Below are 12,873 nucleotides of genomic sequence, written 5' to 3' on the forward strand. Positions count from 1 at the left end.
GCCGCCATCTGGGTTGGCAGAAGTCTGCAGGAGCCGGGGAGCAGCCACTCCCACCCTGACTTCCCAGCATACCATAGAACTGGAGTTCTTAGCCTGGTCTCTGCTTTGGGAGTTAATCGACCCTTCTGCTTCCTCCGACAGGTCCCCAGACAGTGGAAGCCCTAAATCCTCCCCCTTTTGCCAAATTCCTGTTTCGAAAACTGCCAACCAGTGTCCCTCCCTTTGCTTGATGTTTCCTAAGTTCTGCTTCAACAGCAGTGGAACTTTGCTGGCCCTGACGGACCGGGCCACTCAGACAGAATGGACCTACGAGAGCAAGTCAGGTAAGGGAACTGCACAGTGCCGGCCAGCTCACAGCAGGGCTCTCCTGGGGGCTGGAGGGCAGTGGAGGTTTTGTGGCAGTTCCTGTAGGTTAACTATTGTGGCTGAGCATGTCTATCATGCTAATGGTACTGTACTGCTTCCTGTGGAGTGGAGTGTCTTGAAGTCCTATTTGGGTAAGACATTAAGCTCCTCTACTGGCCATGCCCCCCCTTCCACCCTTCCCACTCTGCTCTAATCTAAGGGATTCGTGAGATGACAGTCAGGCCGGTACAAATGCAGGACAGACAGGTCAGGGAGGCGATGAAAAGTAACTGGGTTTATTAGACTCATGATTCCCAGAGGCACGCCATGATGCAGGCCACATAGGGGGTTGAACCTGGGGACAAGGTAACCATACAGGTGGGAACTGAAGTAGACAGCTTATATACGGCAAGCAGGGCAAGATTAGCTAGGTCTCCCGGGCTTCCTAGGGATTGGGCATGTTGAATAATTCTGCAAGCTCAGGGGACATAAGGGTGTCTCTAGTTGTTGGGTACCTGGCCTGGGGCAATTTGTATGGGCGCATCATGTCCCAGAGTGTGAGACCCTGATAAAGGGGAGTGATGGAGAATGGACTTAATCCGCTGCTTGAGAAAGGGAATGGACCAGTCTACAGCCAGGAGCAGCCTCCAACCGGGCCCTCAAACTGGGTCAAGACAGCATTTTAAGAAAATTATATTGCACACCCCCACAGAGAAAGAGCAGAAGCAAAGTGCTGAAACAAATACCTTCTTCAGTCTTTCCATTTCCCCTCCCCTGCGCCTTCATTAGTCTTCCTATTCATGTTCCACATGAATGAAGGGACTACCCTCCCCACCCCCCCACCACCCCGCCCCCCGACCCCCACCCGGGACACAGGCCATTTCCTCCATGGATTACAGACCAGCTCCCTGGAGGGATAGGCAATACCCAGATAATCAAATGCAGAGTGGCAAATGGAGCTGAGGTCCACCCTGGCCCTCTGTCTCTTTGTGGTGAACTTCTGTGGCCACAACGGGGAGACACAGGGGAGAGAGTTCAGCAAGATTGCACTGAGGATCTTAATCCTCTACCCAATTAAACCCACAGGCGCCTGGCTCTAGGGTCCTGGTGATGGAATACTGGTCAGAATTTCTCACCATTAGTAATAATTTAAATCCAGCCTCAGTGTGATCGATCCATCATCAGTTCAGACATTTATTTCACATTTGTAGTCATAGCAGCAGTAAATTAGATTCCCCCATCCCCTCACCACCCTGCCCCCACCTGGCCCGCTAAGTTTTGCGGTTCAGATATGATTAAATGAAATTAGGAGCCAGAAGCCTGTAAGAAAAAAACAGAGAGGCAGAGGGCAGGCCTATACAAGCCAGGAGCGCCGGGTGCAGGCGCCACCTTGAGGAGCATTTTACAGGCTAAATTGGTTCACTTGGGACTTTAGTCAGCATGTGGGCCCTGACAGAGCCCCAAGAACGGGAGCCATTTCAAAGTCAGTAAGCATGACAGCTTGGAAAAATCTGAGCATTTGTCCAGATATTCAGAAGCAGGATTCTGAAAGCCATTTACTGGGTAATCGCCTGAGAAGTACCAATGCGAAGCTGGAAAGGATGTGGGAGAGAGGAGAGGCTGAGGGAGGGAGCAACCAGGGCCTATTCGCACCACTGGGGACCTACCCCCAGAGAGAGACCCTGGTGCAATCATAGCTTTATGCCCTGCTCATCTACGATCCTGTGGTCTTTAAGCTTAATTTGTGAGGTTAGAGTCATGTCTGTATCTAATTTAGTTTTCAAGCACGCTGTATATTTGGTCTGTATGAGTATGTGTGTATTTTAGATACTGATGTATCTAAAACATATTTTTAAAAAATTGTCACGGAGTTGATTCCAACTCAAGGTGACCCCATGTATGTCAGAGTAGAACCACGCTTCAAAAGGTTTTCAATGACTGATTTTTCAGAAGTACATTGCCAGGCCTTTCGTCTGCGGTGCCACTAGGTGGGTTTAAACCACCAGCCTTTTAGTTAGCAGCCGAGCACAAACTGTTTGCACCACCCAGGGACTCATACGTTTAGTGTTTCATAAAAGTTTGGCCACCCACAGTAAATGTCTATAATCAGATACTGTGATGTTGGTGACCTGGGTAAAGGTGTGAACTCTGTTGGAGCTTCTAAGCCAACATCTTCAGCATCTCCCAGATTCCTGCCTGAGAATATGAACTGCTTCACTTAGCTGGTCCCTGGATCAGAATGGAGGGGCAGCTATGTGAGAGGATGGTTATAGCAGAGATTAAAATGCAGGGAGAAGCAAGCAATTCCCTAAAATTCCTGGAGGAGGTTTTCTTTCCCCTTCTGCCTATGGTTGACAATCTGTCTTTCAGACTTAAGAGCAGTGGTAATAACTGGGGATAACTTGCTGGGAATAGGTAAATGACTATGTCTCGCCAATGGCATGGAGCAACTATGGCAAAGAGTGCTAAAGAATGGGGAGACTTAGCAGCTTGTGGGGCCTGGGTCTCTGTCAAAGCCCAGAAGTATGTTTGTGTCTAGACAGCCAAGAAAGCCTGGAAAATGATTATTCCACTTTGAATGGCTTCCTTCTAGGAGGCCGAGAAACCAATGTCTTGTTGTCCAGGCTAGGAGCAAGAGAAGGTGCCAAGCCAGTCAAAGTCCTCAGGGAGTCCCCAGGGTGTCTTCTCACTCTTGGGGTTAAGCACAGGCAGCCCGCATACTTGAAGAGCAGGGGAAAAGACATCAGCCTTCTCTCTGAGAATGAAGAGATGTAAGAGGAAAGAAAGGAGGGAGACAGGAAATCAGGAAGTCTGGAGTTCTAGTAAGGTAGAAGAGCTCAATTCTGGGTCAAGGGGAGATAAAGGAAAGCCACATGGAGAAGCAATCCCTGTGGGGTATGGAGTTTCTGGGTAGTGCAAATGGTTAACGTGCTCGGCTGCTAACCACCCAGAGGCACCTTGGATGAAAGGCCTGGCAATCTGCTTCTGAAAAATTAGCCATTGAAAACCCTATGGAACACAGTTCTACTCATATACACTTAGGGTCACCATGAGTCAGGGTTAACTTGATGGCAACTTGTTACTGGTATAAGGGGTATGAGGCCTTTACATGAAGGAAAGGCCTTATGGAGTTGGAAGACTGAATAGTAAGGACTCCTGTCTTAGTCAGGGTTCTCTAGAGAAATGAAACCAGTGAGATATATGTTTATGTATATATAGAGAGAGAGACATTGACTCATGTGACTGTAGGGGCCGACAAGTTTAAAATCTATAGGTTAGGGAACAGTCTGGAGACTTCCACAGGACCTCATCCCAAAGTTCGTGGGTCAGGCCATGGGGAGAGTGCAGAGTGGAGAGAGAGAGTTCTGCCAAAATATCTATTTATAATCTGGCGGCAGACCACACCCTAATGAAACTCCTCTTTCAATTGGTTGATTGATTATATTAAATTACATTATGGAATGTGATTACGTTACATTACAAAACAGCAACTTGCTTAGCCAAACTACTATTTAGCCAAACTACTATTTAGCCAAACTACTGGGTCCAGAAAAGAAGCCACACATTTACTTGTTTGGAGAAACACAAGCAATTAAGGCAGAAACAATCCAAAGGCTGGTAGCAAGGGGCAAAGGGCCGACAAGAGTGAGCAGAATGAGACCAGGCACGGGACTGCTGCTCCTGAGGGCCCAGAGCTGGGCATCACCATCGCCCAGGTGCTTACAAAGATACAGATTCCCGGCCCTCCATAACCAGAATCCCTGTAACAAGGCCTGAGATCTGCATTTTTAGCAATATCCCCATATGATTCCTAGGCATACAAATATTAGAGACCCAGAGAGCCTCTGGTTTAGGATGGATTTTGTGGGTGCTAGACTCCTATTTCTAAAACAATTCTGTATTATGGGAGTGTTCAACTCCAGAGGGCCAAAAACTGCATTTTACATGGCAAGGCCCCTCTTGACAAATAGGACTTTGAACTGACTGCAGAAAATAAATACCCCAATAAATCCTCGAAACCCGTTATTACAGAGGGCAGCAGGTCTGACTGGTAAAGAATGCCAAAGACACAGGAAATGCCCAGTGACTCATGCAAGGAAGTGTTCAGAAGGACCAGAAGACTGTTTATGGCTTCAAATGTCAAATGTCTATCTATCCAGGCACTGAGCAGGGTCATAAAGTACACCAGAAATTCTAACATTGAGCATTACACATGCTTGTAGAAATCCACAAGACTTCATGCCTGACACATAGTAAAAAAAAAAAATTTTTTTTTTTTTTTTTTTTTAGTAAGCACCCGTGAATATTTGTGCAATACTTGTGAAATTGGTGTTGAATGCTAGTCAGATTCAAGGTCAAATTATCATGAGGAAAGAGTGTCCTACTCCCATTTGTCAGTTTTTCATACCACGATGTCGTACTGTGATGCTGGAAGCCACACCACTAGTATTTCAAGTATCAGCAGGATCAGCCAAAATGGACAGGTGTCATCAGAGCTTCCAAACTAAGATGGGCTAGGAAGAAAGGCCTGGAGATCTGCTTCTACTTCCAAAAATTAGACAGTGAAAACCTTATGGATCACAACAGAATATTCTCCCGTATAGTTCTGGAAGATGAGCCCCCTAGGTTGGAAGGCACTCAAAATACACAGTGGCTGCAATGATGAATTCAAGTATACCAGCAACCGTGAAGATGATGCAGGACCAGGCAATGTTTCATTCTGTTTACACAGGTCACCCTGAGTCAGAGCCAACTCAACAGCAACTAGCAACAACTTCAAAGAAGCAGTCTAGGTAGGAAGGGGGCTGAACACATGTGTTTATACACACGTATTCTGTATGTACATAAACATAGGTAGGGATCAACGGAGGAGGGAAATGGTATCAGTGTGTGCTTTACTTCACACCACCTGGCCAGATGGGGAAGACGGTTGGAATGCTCCCCAAAGTACAAACTAGCAGGTTTGCACAGATTTCTCTTCAGTAGACTCAGATTTTGAAAGATCACATAAAAAAAAAAAAAAAAAAAGATCACATACAGAGGGTAAAAAGATGAGTATGTGCCCTCTGGTGAATGTAGGAAAATGGCTGTCAACTATAAGAGTAGAATTTAAAAAGCTGTAGTGCAGAATGAACTTACCAATAATAATCATCAGCATAAACATAATCAGAGTAATGATAGTAATATTGCAGACGGCAACAGAAGAAAGCAGCGCTTTCAAAATATGTTTAGAGCAAAAGGAAGGTCAAGGCAGGAAGAGCTACCTTTGAATGCAATGTTGATAAATGATTCAGAGAAAGTCGAGTTCTTCAGCTGCTTTTTAATTTTGACTTTACTGTGAAGGAGAGTGATTTTTAGATTGAAAAAAAAAATTAGGCAAGAAATAACAGAAACCAAAGATGGGTGAAAAGATCAGAAAGGAATAGAAACTGCTCTCTCCTCCTGACCTAGATAAAGCACACCCTGGAATATAGAGAGAGAGGGGGAGAATAGCTTAGTCATGCAGATGGGTTCTGAAGAATTGTGGGCAATTGGGAACACAAGCCTGTGGCCAATGGAGAGCAAATTCTGAGATCAAAATGACCACAAGAAACCAGCACAGGGTCGATAAGAACAAATCATGTAAGACTGGCTGTAGTTCACTTTTTGACAAGGTTAATAGACCAAGGAAATGTGGCAACCAAAAGCCAAAAAACCGAATCCGTTGACGTTAAGTCAGTTTTGACTCGTGCTGACCCCAAGTGTTACAGAGGAGAACTGAGCTTCACGGAGTTTTCTTGATTGTAATCTCTATGGAAGCAGATACCCAGGTCTTTCTTTTATGGCACCACTGGCTTGGGTTCAAACCTTTCAGTTAATAACTGAGAATAAACCTTTTGTGTCGTGCAGGGACCTCTCGTGGCAACCAGTAGGCCCAAATTCCACAAGGCATTTCATTTTCAAAGCCTTCTTTGATGTTTTTGGGGGCAAGATGTAGAAATATCTGGTGGATGTTATTTTAAGATGATGGAGAGAGAGAGAGGGAGCTGATTAAACAACCACCTGAAGATACCGATTACAGACCAGAGAAAACCCCGTTTCCAGTGGGGAGCCACAGGGTCTGTCCAATACACGTTTATCATAGACATGATGTAGAAGGAGTATTTATATTTGTAGTTCATCTGAAGCGATTGATTGATGAGATAGCACAATCAGATTCTAAAAGACCTTGACAGGCTGAAACATTGGACCAGAACCAGCTAGACTATATATAATGGCAACTTATTTTAGATGCTCCTCTTAGAGCCACAAAAACAAAAGGATGGAGAAGCACAGATGGGGAAGACCTATCATTAGTAGATTTACCAACCACAGGCTCAGTAAAGCAATAGTGTAAATGAAGTGACTGCAGGAAAAATCAATTATGAAATTAAATATAGCTAAAGGGTTTTTTTTTTAAAAAAAAAAGGAGGGTTAATCCTGCTCTACCCTGCACTGGGGAGCTATCCCTGGAATGGCATGTTCAGTTTGGGGGATACCATGCTGTCTGAGGGATAGAAGTAGCCTGGCTGGGACTCAGAAGGAGGGGTTGGTTTTAGACAGACCTGGGTACTTTTTTTTTTTTTTTTGGGTACTATGTCATACACACAACCGTTGAAGCAGTTAGGGATGGCAAGTCTGGAAAGCAGTTGACTCTGAGAGATATAATAACTGTCTTCAAATATTTGATGATCCATCACATAAAAATGAGATTGACTGTTTCCATATGGACTGAAGGACTAAAACAGGACCACCACGGAAGTTTCTGGGAGATAGTTTAAGAAAAGGAAATAATTCCTAGCAGTCAGTGCTATCCCTTGGTGGAAGGAGTTTTCCTAAAAGTTGGAGAACTCCTTGTCTGTAGAGGTGTTCAATCCCAGGCTGAAGAACTACTAGATACTGATTCTGCAAAGTATGGTCAAGAATCCAGGAAGCCTCTCAAGCCCTCACCACAGAGCAGACTCAAATGTTGACAGTCCCATAAGTAGATGGAGCAGTTTGTTTATGCTTTTTCTTCATGGGCCTGCTCCTCTCTGCTATTAAGAATGGAATGTAGAGTGCGTGTGCCCTGTGTGTGTGTGTGTGTGTGTGTGTGTGTGGGCGCGCATGCTCATGCATGTGTTTGGAGGTAAGAAAGGGAAGAAGTAATGGGGTAAAAAGCAGCAGGGATTATGAGATTCCGGAAGACATAGAACAAGGGTAACCAAGAACTGTTAAACTTTCTCAAAAAATATAATAGCCTCCCATTATGAATTGCTGTATACAGCTGCTCTGTTTCCCAACCAGCCCTGTTATGCACCTTTGGGGGAGATCTTGGCAACAAAACACCAGAGATGCCCTCTTCCTACAGTAACAAGCGTACTCCGTTCTGTGTCTACATGGCCATGGAGGTGGTTCAAGAATCAGCAGGAGGAATATCTCTGAGATCTCTACCTTCCAGCCATCCTAGCTATCCTGGGGACCCAAGCAGTCCCCATGGTGACCAGTGGAGAAGGCCAGAGGGGCTGCAATTTCTGACCGCTCATTCACTGCAGTCCTGGAGTAAGTTATCAAAGCTGAAGAAGAAGAGAAGGGGTGAAGGTGGCATCCAAAATATGCCAGCAGTGCCTTCCAACGCCAGATTTCTTCCGTTGATTACTCTTGGGAGTCCCTGGGTGGTGTCCATGATTAACTCATTCTTAGCTCATTAACAGTTCAAGCCCACCCCCCCCCACCCCCCAGAGGCACCTTGGAAGAAAAGCTTGGCTGTTGCTGAAAAATCAGCTATTGGAAACCCTATGGAGCGCAGTTCTATTCTGACACACGTGGAGTCACCAGGAGTCAGAGCTGACTCCGTGGCAACTGGTTTGATTAGTCTTGGGTGTTAAGAAAGAACCTCAGAACCCACACATCCATGGTCAACTGATTTTTAACAAGGGTGCTAAGTCCATTCAATGGGGAAAGAAGAGTCTCTTAATAAATAAAAACCAAACCTGTTGCCATCAAGTCAATTTCGACTCATAGCAACCCTACAGGAAAGAGTAGAACTGCCACACATGGTTTCCAAGGAGCACCTGGTGGATTTGAATTGCTGGTCTTTTGGTTAGCCGCCAATGTGCTTAACCACTACACCACCAGGTTTCCCCTTCAATACATGGTGCCAGAAAAATTGGATTTCAGAATTGCAGAAAAATGAAAGAGAATCCGTGCCTCACACCAAAAAGAAATTCAAAATGGATTAAGGCCCTAAATGTATAAACTAAAATCATAAATCTCTTAGAAGAATAAGTAGAGCCATGCTCTCAGGCCTAGCTTTCAACAATGGATTATCTAATAACAAAAGCACAAACATTAAAAGACAAAATAAATAAATGGGACCTCATAAAAATTAAAAACTTTTGTTTATCAAAACATTTTACCAAAAAAGTGAAAAGACAAGGTACTGACTGGGAGAATATCTTTGGAAATCATATATTCAACAAAAATCTAAAAACTAAAATATATATAAATCTTCAACAACTTAACAACAAAAAGACAAATAATCCGATCACCAAATGTCTATTTCACCAAAGAGGACATTCAAATGGCCACCAAACACATGAAAAGATGCTTACTATCATTAGCCATCAGAGAGATGCAAATCAAAACCACAATGAGATACCATTTCACTACGACTCATAACCAAAAGGTCGGCATTTCAAATCCACCAGGCGCTCCTTGGAAACTCTATGGGGCAGTTCTACTCTGTCCTGTAGGGTTGCTATGAGTCGGAATCAACTCAACGACAGTGGGTGGAAGGATGGCTGAGATTAAAAAAAAAAAAGACAGAAAATAAGAAATGTTGGCAAGGATGTGGAAAAATTTGAACCGTATCCATTGCTGGTGGGGAGGCAAAATGGTACAGCGTTGTGGAAAACAGTGTGGTGGTTCCTCAAAAAACTAAAAGTAGAAGTACCCCAGGACTCAGCAATTCTACTCCTAGGTGTATAACCAAAAGACTTGAAAGCAGAGACTCAAAAAGAGATATGTACTCCAATGCTCATTGCAGCACTATTCACAATAGCCAAGAGGTGGAAACAATCTAAATGCCCATCAGCAGATGAATGGATAAACAAAATGTGGTACATACCCATAAAGGAATACTGTTCAGCCAGTAGGAGAAATGAAGTATTGATACATGCTACATTATGGATGAAGCTTGAAGACATTGAGCTGAGCAAAATAAGCCGATCACAAAAGGACAAATATTGCATGGCCTCACTTATATATAAAGATAAGGAAGGACAAATGTATAGAGACTAAAGTTTATTAGTGGTTACCAGGGGTGGAAAGGAAGGGGAAGGGAAGTGGTTAATGGTGATAGAAAAATTGCATTGATTAAGGGTAGGGTTGCACAGCTGATTGTTGTAATTGCTGTCAATAAACTGTACACCTGTAACAAGTTGAATTGGCACAAATTGTGTGATCCATACATTTATAACAATGATAAAAAAAAAAAAAAAGACTAGTTGCTGAAGCTGCTTATGTATAACCAAACACCTCCCGTGATTTGATTCCTTGGAGGTTTAGGGTCATGGTTTCACGGAACATCCCAGTTAATTAGCTTCCAGTGTATCTCCTAATTCCTTGCCTAGTGCCTGGGGTCTTAAAAGCTTGTAAGCGGCCATTCAGGACACAACTGGCCTCTATTCACCTGGAGCAACAAAGGAAGAAGGAGAGTCAGGAATAGAAGGAGGATACGGAATATGTGGCTAACTACCTCCACGAACAACTGCCTTTTTTACCATAAGACCAGAAGAACTGGATGGTGCCCAGCTACCATTACTGAACATTTTGATCAAAGAGTTCATAGAAGAATTCTGATCAAAAGAGGGTATGATAAGGTTGTGTGTCAACGTGGCTGGGCCATGATTCTCAGTGGTTTGGCAGTTATGATGTAGTTTGGCAGTTGTATGATGATGTGATCACTTCCATGATGAGAATTGATATAATGTGGTCACCTCCATGATGGGATCTGCTGTGAGTAGCCAGGAGAGCAGTGGGATGCAGACCTCAAATATTCATAAAAAGACCAGACTTAATGGTCTCACTGAGACTAGGAGGGCCCCAGAGGTCATGGTCCCCAGACCTTCTGTTAGCCCTAGACGGGAACCATTTCCAAAGTCAACTCTTCAGTCAGGGATTGGACTGGACTATAATTTTTTTTTTTTTTTATGGGATAGAAAATGATACTGGTGAACAGTGAGCTTCTTGGATCAAGTAGATACATGAGACTGCGTGGGCAGCTCCTGTCTGGGAAGGAGATGAGAGGGCAGAGGGGGTCAGAAGCTGGCTGAATGGACACGAAAATACAGGGTGGAGAGAAGGAGTGTGCTGTCTCATTAGAGGGAGAACAACTAGGAGTATATAGCAAGGTATATATAAGTTTTTGTATGAGAGACTGACTTGGTTTGTAAACTTTCTCTTAAAGCACAATAAAATTTAAAAAAAAAAAAAAGATTATATGAGGACAATAGTGTTAGGGTTTCATCCAGCCTCCATGGCTCCAGAAAGTCTAGAGTCCACGAGAATTTGAAATTTGTCTGCGATTTTCCCCATCTTAAGCTGGGTTCTCTGGAGAAACAAAACCAGTAAAGCATATAAATATCTATATAAAGAGATTTATACCACGGAAAAGGCTAACTCAGTTGTAGAGTCAGGCTATAGGTCAGGCTGGAGGCTTCTCCCAATTCATGAAGCCTCAGGGGCTGGTGAACCTCTTTCCCTCCCATATGAAGTTGGTGATTTGTTTCTCCATCTCATTAAAAAATGTCATTGGAATTTAGATCGGAATTGCATTGTATCTATAAATTGCTTTTGGTAGAATAGACATTTTTATAATGTTAAGTCTTCCTACCCATGAGCAAGGTATGTTTTTCCACTTATGTAGGTCTCTTTTGGTTTCTTGCAGTAGTGTCTTGTAGTTTTCTTTGCATAGGTCTTTTACGTCTCTGGTAAGATTTATTCCTAAGTATTTTATCTTCTTGGGGGCTACTGTAAATGGTATTGGTTTGGTGATTTCCACTTTGATGTTCTTTTTGTTGGTGTAGAGGAAGCCAACTGATTTTTGTATGTTTATCTTGTATCCTGATACTCTGCTGAACGCTTCTGTTAGTTTCTGTAGTTTTCTTGAGGATTCTTTAGGGTTTTCTGTGTATAAGATCATGTCATCTGCAAATAGAGACACTTTTACTTCTTCCTTACCAATCTGGATGCCCTTTATTTCTTTATGGAGCCTAATTGCTCTGGCTAATTGCTCCAGCACAATGTTGAATAAGAGTGGTGATAAAGGGCATCCTTGTCTGGTTCCCGATCTCAAGGGGAATGCTTTCGGACTCTCTCCATTTAGGATGATGTTGTCTGTTGGCTTTGTATAAATGCCCTTTATTACGCTGAGGAATTTTCCTTCTATTCTATTTTGCTGAGAGTTTTTATCATGAATGGGTGTTGAACTTTGTCAAATGCCTTTTCTCCATCAATTGATAAGATCATGTGGTTCTTGTCTTTTGTTTTATTTGTATGATGGATGACATTATTTGTTTTTCTAATGTTGAACCATCCCTACATGCCTGGTATGAATCCCACTTGGTCATGGTGAATTAGTTTGTTGATATGTTGTTGAATTCTATTGGCTAGAATTTTGTTAAAGATTTTTGAATCTAAGTTCGTGAGGGATACAGGTCTGTAATTTTCTTTTTTGTGTGGTATCTTTACCTGCTTTTGGTATCAGGGATATGCTGGCTTCATAGAATGAGTTTGGGAGTATTCTGCCCTTTTCTATGCTCTGAAATACCTTTAGTAGTAGCGGTGTTAACTCTTCTCTGAAAGTTTGATAGAACTCTGCAGTAAAGCCGCCAGGGCTTTTCTTTGTTGGGAGTTTTTAAATTACCTTTTCAATCTCTTCTGTTGTTATGGGATTATGTAGTTGTTCTACCTCCGTTTGTGTCAGTTTAGGTAGGTAGTGTGTTTCTTGAAATTCATCCATTCCTTCCAGGTTTTCAAATTCTTTCGAGTGCAATTTTTTGCAGTAATCCTATATGATTCTTTTAATTTCAGTTTTAACATTGCCCATCTCATTTCTTACTGGGGTTATTTGCTTCCTTTCCTGTTTTTCTTTTGTCAGTTTGGCCAGTGGTTTATCAATTTTGTTAATTTTTTCAAAGAAGCAGCTTTTGGTCTTGTTAACTCAATTGTTTTTCTGTTCTCTATTTTTTATTTCATTTAATTCTACTCTAATTTTTGTTATTTGCTTTCTTCTGATGTCTGATGGTTTCTTTTGTCGCTCTCTTTCTATTTGTTCAAGTTGTAGGGATAATTCTTTGATTTTGGCCCTTTCTTCTTTTTGTATGTGTGTATTTATTGATATAAATTGACCTCTGAGCACTGCTTTCACTGTGTCCCAAAGGTTCTGATAGGAAGTGTTTTCATTCTCATTGGATTCTATGAATTTCTTTATTCCATCCTTGATGTCGTGTATAATCCAGTTGTTTT

At 42.8% G+C, this 12,873-nt stretch overlaps 1 protein-coding gene across 1 annotated transcript in view; it reads left to right on the forward strand.

Annotated features, from left to right (window-relative positions):
* Positions 1-12,873, forward strand: part of ERICH6B (glutamate rich 6B) — a 79,876-nt gene that overhangs the window by 17,158 nt on the left and 49,845 nt on the right. Inside the window, exon 3 of the mRNA XM_049852900.1 lies at positions 142-323. Within this exon, the coding sequence (XP_049708857.1) occupies positions 142-323 (182 nt within the window). The remainder of the gene's footprint in view (positions 1-141; positions 324-12,873) is intronic.

The sequence above is a fragment of the Elephas maximus genome, chromosome 14, assembly GCF_024166365.1.
Source record: "Elephas maximus indicus isolate mEleMax1 chromosome 14, mEleMax1 primary haplotype, whole genome shotgun sequence".
Classification (NCBI taxonomy): domain Eukaryota; kingdom Metazoa; phylum Chordata; class Mammalia; order Proboscidea; family Elephantidae; genus Elephas; species Elephas maximus.